The sequence below is a fragment of the Argiope bruennichi genome, chromosome X2, assembly GCF_947563725.1.
Source record: "Argiope bruennichi chromosome X2, qqArgBrue1.1, whole genome shotgun sequence".
In the NCBI taxonomy this organism is placed as follows: domain Eukaryota; kingdom Metazoa; phylum Arthropoda; class Arachnida; order Araneae; family Araneidae; genus Argiope; species Argiope bruennichi.
In genome coordinates this window covers 54,737,014-54,752,017 of record NC_079163.1, presented here as the reverse complement: position 1 = coordinate 54,752,017, position 15,004 = coordinate 54,737,014, and the positions used below count along the sequence as shown (strand labels likewise).

General features: G+C 26.8%; 1 protein-coding gene across 1 annotated transcript in view; it reads left to right on the top strand.

Moving 5' to 3' along the window:
* LOC129961002 (telomerase protein component 1-like) overlaps positions 1-15,004 on the top strand; it is a 148,024-nt gene that overhangs the window by 112,917 nt on the left and 20,103 nt on the right. Inside the window, exons 43-51 of the mRNA XM_056074793.1 lie at positions 1,211-1,309; positions 1,419-1,563; positions 1,707-1,852; positions 2,224-2,360; positions 6,619-6,721; positions 6,815-6,919; positions 7,009-7,128; positions 9,251-9,377; positions 11,237-11,313. Of these exons, the coding sequence (XP_055930768.1) occupies positions 1,211-1,309; positions 1,419-1,563; positions 1,707-1,852; positions 2,224-2,360; positions 6,619-6,721; positions 6,815-6,919; positions 7,009-7,128; positions 9,251-9,377; positions 11,237-11,313 (1,059 nt within the window). The remainder of the gene's footprint in view (positions 1-1,210; positions 1,310-1,418; positions 1,564-1,706; positions 1,853-2,223; positions 2,361-6,618; positions 6,722-6,814; positions 6,920-7,008; positions 7,129-9,250; positions 9,378-11,236; positions 11,314-15,004) is intronic.

The window sequence follows — 15,004 nt, the reverse complement described above, 5'->3', positions numbered from 1 at the left end:
ATTAATTCCACCTGTACTGTTTATTTTCTTTGTTAATAGTTATTGTCTAGTACCATTCCATCTGTTGTATATTTCATTGCAAGAACTTAACTCACGTTTTACTGTTTTCTATCGTTAATGCTTCTTTAATAATAGTTTGATACTCTTGTACAATAAGATTTCGAAAATTTGCTGTGATTTAAGTAGTTGGTGGTAGTTCTTTAGCTGTTATTTCTCATTGTAACGTCAATTTTATGAACCTTTTATTGTAATATATATATAATATGTGTGTGTGTATATATATACACACTAAAGTCAGTGGCTTAAACAGGGATGGAGTCCAGATGCCTGCATTAGAAGGCATGGAATTCAAACATTAATGTGATAATGTATTTTAAGTTAAATATAACGACGAGGCAAAAATTAATATACATTTGGTGTCCCTTATCCTTGTAGTAACACTCATAAGAGTGCATTATCTTTAAGTTTAAAAACATTTTAAGAAAATCGTTTTTAATTTTTCGTATATCTTGTTGCAATGTTTCTACATTTAGGATTTCATGTAAAATTTATTGTTACTAGATGCACCGTTTATATTATTAGTAATAATAAAGGTAATTGGATGCTTCTTTTTAAATAGCAATTCCAAAAGATTTACTTGCATTTCTCTTTATCATATAACATTAGTTGTTTAAAATATATGCAAAAAAAAAAAAAAAAAAGGAAAAAACATTTGATAGAATATATATTATTATTTTGTTACTTGATTGTTAAAACCCAAAATAAACTGAGCTGATATAATTCATTCTGTTCATTTTTTTTAAAGTGCTAAAATTTGAAAACTAATTTTTAAAAGGTATGTTTTTTTCCTATGAATCTTAAGGTGGGCATAGCTCTGAATAGCAATTATGTAATGAATATATCAATTTGTAAAATATAAGTAAAGTATATTTTGCGTAATTATATAGAGGCGTGTATATTTATTCTATAAACTGTTTTACATATTTCTGTATTTGGCTTTCTTGTTTATTTTCGTTATTATTATTTTTATATTTACATCTGTTAACATTTCTTCATGCATTCAGCCAAAATTATATTGTAAGTTATAAATTAAGAAATGGTGATGTAAGAGAATGTTTTAAATTTTTAACAATTTATCGTCTAATTTTCATTTCTCTCATTTCCAAGTAATGGTTTGGCTTTTTTAAAAATATCTGTAATATTTTCTTAGATCTCTTGCCTTAAAGGACATGTTTTGCCTGTTAAATCAATAAGCTATTCACCTGAAGGTGATAAAATTATTAGCGGAAGTGATGATTGCACTCTCAAGGTAAGTTTTACGTTACCATATTGTGTACCAAAATTTTAATTTTTGAATACTATAGTTCGTTTGTTCTCTGTTTGAATAACTGACTTTAGAAAATAATTTTTTCTCAAAGGTTTGGCCTGCTGAATCAGGATTGTCTGTTCGCACTTTTTCTGAATGTAAATGTTACCCTATCAGTGTTTTGGAAATTTTATCTCCCAATCATCTGGCTGTTGGATTTCAAAATTCTGACATGTGGGTGATGGATATGAGTACTGGTAAGTGTTTGCGCATTTCACGATAAATTTAATCCTCTGAATCTTGTCATATGTTCAACATAAATTATGTTAAGGGTTCATTCGGTTTATTTATCTCGTTTCATTATGATTATCTTTCATTGCTGCTAATTGCTTTATTGCAGGTTATGTGACGACGAAAATGTCACTAGAAGCTGATTTAGTTTCATGTTTCAGTAAGTTTGATTCGCTTACGTATGCATCCGGAAACACTGGAGAAAAGTGGACTGATTTATCTGTGATATTTGGAACCAAGTTTGGTAAAATAATGGTGAGATTTTTCCTGATTCACCAAATATAATTTTTTAAAGCTATTGATAAAAACAAATCTAAGTTTAATCATATAATACAAAAGCGCATTTTCCTTTCATCCAATTTTAAAGTACAACAGTTTTTGTATTTTGTTTCAAAGTTTCTTTTATGACTTTATGAGAATTTGTATTATATTTCACCCTTATGTCATTTTCTTTAACGTTTTGATTAATCATATGATAGCTACTTAAATTAGGATTTTGTACAGCATCTTGTAGCAGAATTTCGTTTATTTCTTTAATTACTGATATATTCAGTATGTTGCTGTATATTATAAATATTATTTCAGTGCATACTTTTTTTGTTAAATTGATTTCACTTTATTTTCAGATTGGAAACTTACAGACTTCGGAAATTACGACAGTCGGAACCCTCAATGCTAGAGTAACAACTGTTATCCATAATGTACGAATTATTGTTTGCGGTAGTTCCGAAGGCGATATAGGACTCTTTTCATATCCTGATATGTATATATATTTTCAATTTTCATTGAATTACCCTTTTCAAATAAATTATCGAAATAAGTATATATTTCATAATATTTATTTGTAGCAATTGAATTGTGTTTTCTCAAAGATTTTGTTTTTTAGATAATTGATTATGAGCTATATATGATAAATATATAATTTGTAATTGCATTGTTTCGGCTTTAGTCAGAAGGCCGTGGGTTCGAAATCTGGCTCCGCCAATGATTCGCTTTACACATTAACTTTTCTTCCTACGATGCTTTCAAACCATCATATGCCAAATATTCTCATGTTCATTTCAATGGCAGCATTAGAAACCTCCTCTTCATTTCACAGAGATTCAAAATTACTGGACAGCCGTCGTGTAGTTGTAAAATGATAGGTGACATGCGTGCAATACAAATTGACATTTGATTTATTCATGGGTGATACTTTTAAAGTACTTCTAAATATTTTACATACATTGGAGGTTTAAGCATTATCGCCGAAGGGAGGGGTTTGAGTCCTTAATGAGTAATAGTGGTATCTTCATAACTTAAATTATTTCTTTTTAATTGATTCTCATTAATTTAACTATTACTTATTAAAATTTTTTATATTTTTAAGTTGATGGAAGTTATTTTAAGTACTAAAGTTTTAATTTAGGATATTACTTATTTATTAATTTTTAATTAAAAACTTATCTTTGAAATAATTTTCTTATTATTTTTCATATATTCTTTTCTGAGCTGAGTGGCTGAACATTCAAAGTATTCATGAAGTATAAAAATAAAATAAAAATACATGTATGGAATAAGGTAATATTATTTATAAGTAGTTTTAAAAACTACTCAGCAATGCAATTTATTCTAGTTTTTTTCGAGTGAAAAATTCAGTAACAGGTATGTTTTGGTGCTTTTCAGGGTGAATGCATTTTTTGAAACTCTGTTTTCTTTCTTCTACGTTTTATTCTGAGTAAATAGCACAATATATGGAAGAAGGACCATCTTATTTGATATTTTTAATGAAATCTTATTTCTTGGAATTGCCCACATTTTATTCTAAGCCATAATATTTTCATCATGACATTAAATAGGGTCATGCAAAATAATTACAGGTTTGCAGAAATTTTGAATGCATCATCCTTTGAGAGTTTTAAGCATGTGTTAGTTAAAACTCCAAAAAAATTAGTTTAAATAAAAAAATTATTCAAATTTGTTTAATTTTTTTAAAAGTCTAATTATGATCATTAATTTTTTTTCTTCATTATTTATCTTCAAATTTCATCTCTCGAAAAAATGTTCTTCACAGAAAAAATGTTTTAAAAATATTTTCTAATACTGTTGGCAGTGACAGCGCTCTTAGTTTCTTTTTGTGTGTTGTTAAAATCCTATTTAGAAAAATTCACGTTCTGAATTCGCGAGTGCCAGCAGAAGAAAATTGATACAAAGGAACCCTTTGTTCTCAAATAGGGGAAATTTCTAATTAATCCAACTTTTCTGCTATAATTCTACATTAAAGTAACTTTGGATTTTTTTCCTTGCGTTTCGTCTGAAGCATTGGAAGAAAATTCCATTAAACCGTTAAAGGATTTAGATATCACTTGCAAAGGAAAATAGTACTGTGGATCTTCACCTTTTCTTTGTGTGAATGAATTTAAACACGGAAGAAAGGCGAAAAGGTGTTGCAGCTCTGCATCCTTACACTCGAGCCTCCTTTGTTCGATTAGGAATTGATGCAGAGAGGATGAAGATAGAGTTTTAACTATATTAAAATTATTTCACTTCCAAGGCTTACTTTTCAATAAGCTTTGAATGTTGTATTCCCCAATAGTTTTAAAGGAAAGATTTGATGTTTTTCTATTTCAAATCAAATAGGAGTTGGTGTCAACAGGTTTCATGGTTAATTTACTTTCTTCTTTCCTTGAAACAACACCACCATAATGCTTCAACAATTTAAAAAAATCATTATACATAATGATTATTAAAAAAAAGAGAGGTGGCAAGCTATGAAAGGCTTATTTGCAAAGCAACAAAATTTTCCAACACAGTGTTATAGTCATTTTAAAAATAGCAATGCAATTTTATAAACAACATTGATTGATGTATTTTTAATATGATTACTACAAAGTATTCAAGAAATATCTATTTGGTGTTCTGATTTACTCGCAGTCTTTGCACCATATCTATTGACATAGAACTTATGCCAATTGTAACCTATAAAAATGAAAAGTAATCCTTATACAAAACTTTCTATATAGTCAGCTGAGAAATTTCTTATTTCTGGCATTTTCTTCAAAATAATTATCTATGATTTCAAACAAACATTCTAAAGACAGTCGCCGCCCATCAAAATTTTGACTTTATAACAATGAATTACCTATTTGTTACGAAATGCATTCTTTCAAATTTTTACCGAATTAATGTTTGTTAATCCAGTTATACTAAATGAGATTCCATTGCATGGTTACAATCCCAGAGTGAACTACCTACATACACTATAAAAAAAGATGGAGGACTCTTCCCGGTTCTCACTTGAAATATTTCGCTAAGTAAATGCAATTTCAAAATTTTCTTCTCACTATAGTTTCTCTAAATTTTCAAAATTAGGAGATTTTATTGTAATCACTCTTTATAATGCAAGTGTAAACTCAAAAATACAAAATAATTTTTTTTTTTTTTTTTTTTTTTTTTTTTTTTTTTTTTTTACTGAGGTCGGTACTAGTTGGGAGTAATGAAGTCATTTATTCTAATCTTGTTAAAAAGTTCGATAAGCTGAAGAATTTTAGAATATTCGTTTGGTATAGTTGGAACATGGTCAGAATCCTAAAAGAAAGTTGTTGTGATATCGGAATGAAATGAAGGACATCAACACCTAAAATATCTTAAAAGAATATTAAGATTTTGTTTCTGTTGAATAGTGCAGCATGTTCTACAAATATTTCATTTAATAAAGAAAGAAAATGTCGTTTGTTACTATAAAATTAAAAGTATTTTTTGATTAGTAAGATATTCTTAATAATTAACGAATTTCAATCAATTTATCAGTTTCAGCGGTGAAATGTGTTCAATAGGTGTAAAAAATTCGAATTGAAAATGCAATAACTGTTTTCTTTGATGTGTGATGTAATAAAAAAATTTTCTATTCATCGGTGATTATAGTGTCTTATCTTACAGATATACTGATAGTCTTTCAGTGCAGTTAAAAGAACAGATTCATATATGTCAATGCAAGCGTAGACTTTTAATTATAATGATGCATCATCGTGCGAAAAGTTAAAAGTTTTATTTATGAACAAAATCTATTGTTTTTTTTAATTCGAATCTTTTACAATGATATTAAATGAATATCTTGCTATTAAAAAACACAAATTCTTCGTTTTGCATTGTAAACTATAGAACTTGTAAGTTTTTGTTACCAGTATAAATTTTTAAACTGATGTTATGTGAAAAGAATTCAGTAATTGTCAACGTTTCTTCCTTTGATCTCAAACATCTCATGTGATTAGGAAAAATCGATTTTTCTTTCTTTTACAACAGACTTTACAAATAAAAAGCCGAAGGAAATTTTTAACAGAAAGTTAGATGAAAAGTTATAAATAAATCTTATTTATTTATAATATATTTCAAAAATTGTATGTTCTATTTGTTTTTTACAATAGAGCTGAAGTTGTTTTATGAGATATGTGCAAGTATGTTTAAAAAAATGTAAAGTACGAAAATAGTATGATTGAATTAAAATATATCATGCAAACGAATAATTACTTATATACAGAATAACAATAATTATAAAAAAAGATCCGTAAGTAACAAAATGCAAGCCCATTTACTGAATGTTTTAAGGACTTCTTTTGATATCAAATTCTCAAGAGAACCCAATTTTCTCTGTGGATTTCTGGGCAATAAATAAAAAATGTGTATAATTCACTGTGTAATAATTCAATCGATTTCATAAAGTGAATGTTATCGAGACTGTTGAATATAATGGCTTAAAAACTTATTTGTAATAATGTTAAATTAATCTATATATAGTATTTAATCTATATATAGTATAAAATAAAATACAGCTGATCTTTAAAATTTATCCACTGCTGGTTACCTTTTTAATTTCCAAATGCCAAATTATGCATGTCTGTATTCAAGGAATATTGCACCAATCTTTTTTATTAGTTTTTTAAAAACTTTTAAAGTTTTTGTTTTGAACTAGAGACATATATTATTATATAATTTTTATTTGAGTTTTCTATAATTTTTTATCCTTTTAATTTCTTTTTCTTAAGGAATTCTAAAATTGTTACTGGAGCACATGGAGGATCAGTTACAGCTCTGAATTTATTTACTAAAGATGAAAATGTATGGGTTATAACAGCCGGTAGTGACAAAGTATGACTTTTTTTATTTGAATATTATTTAGCCTTGTTTTGTTTCACATTACATATTCGACGTGCATTAATGCATATTTGATATGCTTTCCAGGTAATCAAGTTTTGGGAGATTGATTATGAAGAACTGGTTATGAGAGGAGAATTCTTCTCAAAGCACTATGATTATGTCACTTGCTGTTCTTTTTATCCAAATTCTGTGAGATTTCCTTTTATAATCAATAGTTCTAAAAAAGTATTAATTATTATTTTACTGTTTCATAGTAATTATGTGTTTTATATTTTAAGCTTTACGAGCAAGCTTTCCTTACCGGATCTCATGATAACAACATCATCTTACAAAATGAATGCAATGATAAAACTTTGTATGAAGGTCTTAAGACAAGCGTAGTAAATATGGCATTCACAGTAAGTCTCTTAATTATTTTAAAGCATATATTTTTCTGAAATATTTTTTGTTATATAAATAATTCGGTATATAAAATATTTTGTTCACTCGGTCAGTAAGTTTATCACATATATTTCATTTGTTCTCAATTTTTTAATTATAAAATATTCTTTCTCTTTTTTTTTTTTTTTTGTTATTTCTAAGTGATGATAGCATAATGTTTTCTATATTAAACTCTCATTTCTTTTAACATATGTATCATCATTTAAAGAATGTGTAGATATGTATCTTTGTGTAAAAATTAGGAAGATATGTATGTTAATTTCTTTGAAGAATAATATTTTTGCTAGACTATAGCTTATATGTAGTGTTCAGATGAACAAGTGTTTATAAAAGTTAAGTCTACATGATTTTGACCTTTTAATGTATTGCTCTTACTTTGGGTCATTTGTTATTTTGACCAAGTGTTGTAATCTATATTTAGCATTAGTTTTATTTCAAATATTTATTATAGAAATAGGTCGTCTTTTCTCCATTCTTTCCTGATTAACTTCTAGGTCTGTAATGTCTTTTGTATTTTGAATTATATAATTATTAATAGCTTTGTATACATCAAACGAGAAAGTTCTGTGTTATGATAAAATTGAATATCAGGGCAAATTATAAGTTATAGAGGGAAAAAAAAAACCATACCTAAAATATCTCTAAATAAGTATAGATTTCCAATCTCAACTTAAATAATGTCGTTTTATAACTTTTAGCATGTAATATTATATAACAGTTAATACTTGATAAAATATAAACACTTTGGTAGCATTTTTATTAAAGGAACATCAATAAACAAGTAAATATTCAGATAAAAGTGATCAATGGAAAAGTATACGTAAATGTTGCCTGTATTCAAAATGGAATTTGCTTTTTACGTTTAATAGTGAAAATTTGGTTGTGTCATGAGATACTTAACACTGAAAGAATTAATCAGTGGAAAAAGAAAGTTTTTATACGTTTAAAAAATATATACAAAATCTTCTGTATCTTATTAATAGAAAATCTGAGCAGTGCCTTGCCTTGACAGAAAATTTCGGAAATGTTCAAGTAGACGCAGATTGTTAAACTCTTTAGCTGTTTCAAGAATTTAAATTAATTTTCAAAATAAGTCAATCTAAATATGATCCTGCATAAACATGAGTTCTAATTTGAAATCTGCGCCTCAAAACTTCACAATTTCAAGATTTCAAATTTATCGCTTATAATAAGAATGATATCTATGAGGAATTTTTATGTTAAATGATTCTGTATCATATTATTATGATTAACGTTATGTAGTTATGGACCTTAATATCATGTTTTCATTACAGTTTTAGAATTCAATATAACAATCGTCTTTGTGTAAAATTGAACTATATCTCATCAATGGGAAAAATAAATGTTTGATTAGCTTTAACTAGCATAAGATATGCTTTTTTTTCTGTTGTAAAATAATTGTACTCTGCATGTTGATTCTGTGGTATAAATTTTATGTTGCCGAATCCTACAAATAGGGTTCAAAAGCTTCATTCTTTCCATAAAATCCGCAGTCAGCTATTAAAACCTGTTTTGCTAATCTAACATAAAACGCAGTTTAATTGTTAACGTTTAGAACAAAACTTCTGTAATAATTATATATTTTACCTTCAAAATCATTTTATAGAGCTCTAAGAATTTTGAACCTGACTTATTAGATTTTATTGGCTCCAGATCTTGCTTTCGCTTGGTTTCACATCTCATTTATTCAGAATCATTGTCATGTCTGGTATTGCTACAGCATTAAGGTAACAAATAAATGGGTTTATTAAATGTTAACCACTTAAGAATTGAACCCTCTAGTGCTGTGCAAAGTTTTTATTGTTGATGAAAATCGGAATTTTAATATAGGCGTATTTCTTTCTTTCTAATATCTAGTATTATTAAAAGGTAAATTAAAGTGTCATATTTAAGGTTGAAAGTAATTATTTCTTAGTATAAAAGTATTCCCTAAAACTCTGAATTAGATTTATTCATGCTATACGAAATAATGTAAAATTGGAAGTCTATTAACTTAATAAATTGTATAGGAATTAATAACTTATGTTTTTTTTTTTTTTGTTTTTTTTTACTACGTAGGATAAATATATTCTTGGCTGTGGTAGTGATGGTAGTGTCGCAATGTGGACAGAAGAAGGAAAATTACTAAGCTATATACCTGGTGTTGAACAGTCATCTGTTGTTTTGTCTTACAGAGTTGACAAAGGTACCATAATTACTCAGTATTCCTGCATTTTAACCCTTTAAAGGGCCATTTTTTTTCTAGTCATATTATGTTAAAATATTTTTAGGCTTGAAATTAGAATAAGAACAGGGATTCATTTAACTTATTAGATAAATTTAATTTGATTAATTAATTAATTTGGTTAATTAATAATTAAGTGACAAACCAAGACGCATCATTTTGTGTGAGATAAAGAACTGAAGCATCTAAGTTTCTGTGTTTCTAAAAAAAATTTGTCAGAACTTGTGCCAACCTACATAAATTTCATACAAAGATTGATAAATTTGGTGGGAAGTATACTTCCCACGGCCTTAGAAAGGGTTAAAGCATTATTGAAGTTAATATAATTTGATGTTCAGTTCGCGTATAATGTTATTTTAAACTTAATAAGTATTTGATGAAATTTGTATGTGAACTATTTGAAATTCTTTTTGCTCATAGCAGCATTTATTATATTTTTAACCGATAATATTTTACATATTTATACATGTTTATTTATCCTGCTTTGATTATTAAAATGAAAATTGTGTTAATAAAAATAATTAAATAATTAAAATCTGTTTAATAAATTCTTTTTTAATTTTATTGTGAAAATTTTCCTGACATTGATATTCGTTCTATATATCTTTGCTTGTATACGTTAGGCATGTTATTTTCAAATATATATTGCAGTTTCTGACATAAGCAAAGTTGCTGAGCAGTATTACATACTTGTTTACTTAGCACGTTTCTTACATTACTTTAATTAGTTAATTTGAAACTTGATTCCACCAAAGATCCATCGTACATGTGGAGCATTAAATCCAACCTCGACGATCAAAGTTTTTGTCGCTTGTCTAGCACTAAAAGTTTGATAAGGGGTCGTAAGTCGTCATCTGATGCATCATTACGAAGTTTATCCAAAATTAGTTCACTCCTTGCTTTAAAGCGAGATGTTACTATAACTAAATTAAGAAACAAGATGCTTTTTTATTATCAAATTTAAATCGTGTGTTTGGAATTATACATCCCGATAATTTGTAATTTCTTTGAAAATTCTAGAAATTTAAATATAATACTTAAATACAGAATAAATCTAATAGTGAAGTCATCGATTCTTATATCAGTATTTCACTAATTTGATTATTTTAAAATTTTATTTATTTATTTTTATTTACTTTAAATGTGTCTGTATTTAAAAAATATGTACTAAGGATTTAATTGCTTTGTTGTTTTTTGAATAAATGTTTTCCTTGAATTTGAATGTTATAAATTAATGAATTTAATATTATAAAATTTTCTTTGCAGAATATTATAAATATTATAAATTTAATATTATAAAAGTATCTTTTACTTTATACTAAAATAAAATTTGAACTGCTTAGTGAAATAAATTAAATGCTCACTGGATTCATTCCTTAAAGAAATTTTCTTCATAAATGTTTATAATTTTTTTAGTATTGAAAAGTATAAAGTATGTTAAATGGAAAATATATAGCATTTCCATTTCACTCGCAAGGAATATAGGAAAGTCAAGAATTTAAATCTGTGGGCAAGAGAGATTTTCTTTCTGAACAAATTTACTCAGCATTTCGAGCTCCAGAGATGAACATTCCAGTTTCTCTGTACAAATTTATCCTTTAAAAGAAGTTAGATCGAGAATGAAACGAAAAAATGTACTGTTAGTTAGTATTTCGTTATTTTTAGTATATCTCTATTTTTTAAGAGGGGAAAATCAATTAAATTAAACAATGATGCATTTTAATGAATATACTCTTGTACAACTATTTTATTATTATGATTCTCTTTTCGTTAATCTTATAGTTATGTCAAACATTTTAAATAAATATTTTTCATAACAGATATTTCCGGTGAATTTGATATAACACTCGCATTTGTCGACAGAGATGGAAGTGTGAAAATAAGAAAACCAAATCAGGTAAATTGTTTTCGCTTTATGATTACTTTGAAAGGCTTTCTATTTTTATTTGAGATATGAAAATTCTATATTTTTTGCATTAATTTGTTATCCTTATTCTTGTATCTGCTTGTAATAAATACTTTTTATACGCCTTTCAAATTATAATTGTTATTACTTTCACTATTTCAACCTACTTTGTTCTCGATGAATTTCTTGGGTATATTCAGAATACCAAATAATCGAATTTTTATCTATTGCTTCCACATTTAAAAGTGTTCCCCCTTTCTAAGTTATAAAAAGCCCAGCTGTTAATTAAACATTTTTTTCCCTATGTGTTCACGTCCATTGGTGTATGTACAATTTTGTTGTGTACGATCGAAAGTGGTCATGGACTGAAATTGAATCTAAAAATATTAATCCGATTATCATTTATCTGCTTCATTATCTCTGATCATTTAAAAATCATGTGAACTTTGCCATACAGGACTTTGAATGCTTCCTTGAATGATTGAAGTTCTTTTCAGAAAAAAATTCACTGACAACTTTATATATAGCATTTGGTTATTGCTTTTAAATAAAACGGTTTGTACAACTATTACATTAATACAATCTTACATATTCAGTCTTAAAGTTATGAAATGATTTTGCGTCGTTTAATTAATTAAGAATGTATTGCGCAACCACATTTGTGATTCGTGTCCAGCGGTGTGCAGTTAAAAATATCAATCTAATTTAAAGGAACTGGACGTTCTGGACAGCGGAAATTGCTAGAATTTCGATTGTGAATATAGAGAATTTTTTCGTTTCTAAAATTTAATATCTGATAGAAGATTTGGGACATATAGAACAAAGGATTTACTTTAATTATAAAAAAAAATGAAAAATATTTGTTTCGTAGAGAATCTGTCTTTTAATGGCAAATCAAATTGTTATGATGCGATAGTTTTCAAGTTCATCGACCAAACGGTACGCTCAGAAAAAATAATTTTGAGTAAAATCACTCCAAAATTAACATAATATATGAACATAAGTTTAATAATTACAATGAACTTATTCTCATTTAAATATGGTAAAAATAAAAATTTCCAAAAATAATGAAGTCCGTGTAACTTGGAAATCTAAAAAATATCTGATATTTTTTACATTATAAATAGTCTCTAAAAATTAATAATATTGCGCAGAGAACTAAAATTATCTTTAACAAATTCGTAATGTTTGTAAACATTATGTAACATTTCGTACGATTATAATGCATGTTTATAATCTATGTTTACCGGAGTTTGAATTAAATGCGTTTCGAGAAAAAGACAAAAAAAAAAAAAAAAAAAAAAAAAAACTCTGTCTTTCTATTGTAAGAGCTTCTGTTAGATTGATTATTAAAGGTTAATTTATAAGCTTTCGACTTTTGAAATCTGCATGAATTATACATTTCTGTGATCAGTGAAATGCCCCCTATTTTATTAGACTGAAATTGAAAAATGAATTTTTTGAAGGTACAAATTTTCTTAGTTCCCTTAATTACATACCTTATAAGGCTATGATTAACTTTACTAGTAAGTTAAGATGTATTTAAAAATTTTCTTCACACTTTTAACATGAATTTTTGATGAAATCTATTCAATAATGGAAAATATATTTTCTTGCAGAATATTATTTGCAAATATATTAATTTTTATTTGATTGTTTTGATTCTAATTTCAAACAATTACCATGAAATGTAGATTGAAATAAACGAACAAGTTAATTATGAAAAATAGCTTAAATTTGCAACAGGGCCAGCTTTTGGAGGTGCAAGCTGCAATGGGGTCAATTCACGGTCACGTGTCAGGTACCAAACAAACCGCTTCTGTTCAATTTTCAACCGTTCTGCGCATGTCGTGATGTCTGCCGATAACATTGACGAAACCATTGTTTAGTAAATATTACGCTAGCCGATCAATTATTAAAAACTTCTGATTTTTTTTAACGATATTATTTTGAATTATTTTCTCTAAATTTTCTTAGTTATATAATTTTATTTCTTATATTAAAATTTTAATTAGTATTTTCAATGGAATTATTGTTTTTGCATAATTAATTAACATCGCTTTTTAATTCGTTTGGTGCCGCTTTATTCTTTCCTTTCCCATATCCTTCCCCCACCCACCTTTTTTCTATCCGAAGGATAGATTTTGACATCCGACTATGGCAGTGTTTTTAAAAAATTACATATGTTCTTTTTTACATATTATTTAAATAGTATTGAATGTTGAATCTTATAAATATAGTTCCCCCAGTTAGTTCTTTTTAAAAATAATTATTACTCTTAGATAAGTTAATATTTTAAAGCTTACTAATAAAATTATTATATTTTTTTTCTTATGTAATTACTTTTATAAATATTGAGACTGATGTTTTCAGTTTGCTCAGAGGAAAGAACATGAAACTCAAATTAGTATATATTGAATAAATTATGTTTACAATTTCAAATTATGAAATATAAAAGGCATGGATACTTTTTTTTAAATCTATGCAAATTATGAATCAGTTATTTCATTTTAATTTTTAGAAATTACTAAAAGAAAACAAGCAAAATCATGCTTTCATAATTTTTATTTACACATTACAATATATATGTAATGATATTTTAAACTCTTAATTTAAATTTAATTAATTTCCAAGCTTTTATCTTAATTTAGCCCACAGTAAGTTCATTCTCTTATTTCGTGACCCAATTCCACTTTCTCTACTGAATTAATTCAAGAGAAGCTTTATAAAATTGCTGACTCGACAAAACGCCGTTACTTTCACACGCTCGGCTTGAAGGGGTAAAAAATGTCCAGTAAGCACATTCTTTCTTAAAAGATCCCTGTGTTTCCCTTACATGTGATTGGCATGCGTCAGAAATCCCTATCAGAATCTTAATAATATAATAGCACAATGAAGAAATATTTTCCCTATCAAAATCTAAGGTTATATAAGGCGAGGGATAATTAATTTAGGCCTTCTTCCCTACTTCTGCTTTTGCAACGCTTTGTGGCGGTCGTGCGATGTCCGCGCCTTCTTGTAAATAATCATGCTTGCCTCCTGGAGAGAATAAATCGAACTTTAAAAATTACTTAGTCTCTTCACTGCTGGTCTCACCTGCATTCGGCTTAAAATACAATAATGTTACATATATATATGATAATTATTTGAAAAAATATGATCAAATGGATGTTTCAATGTACTCACTAATTAAAAAAACTATTTACTATTTATCAACATTTATTTTTCTAGACATTTAGAAATAACATAAACACAGTATGACAAGAATGTCAATGTCAATGATGAAATCAATTTTATTCAACAGAAACATCCTAAATACTAAACAACAGTTTTTTATTATCACCAATAAAAACATATTGTTGAACAATATACTTTTAAAGCAAAACATTTATGAATTTTTTTTAAATGCTAAAGTTACATTAATAAAAATTACATTGAATGAATATTATAAAATAAAACAAACACAATACAGTAAATTTAATAAACAAGAATAAGATCATGATATAGATACTGAGAGAGAAGTTAAATAGGATATAAAGAGGAGTTGAAAGAAACACTTTTATGCTTTCACAGAATTTTATAATCAAAATTGATATGTTAAAGAAATAGAAAAAAAAAAATGAAACATGCATGTAGCAATGGAGTTGGGAATAAAAATTATATAATAAATGCTGATATGGAA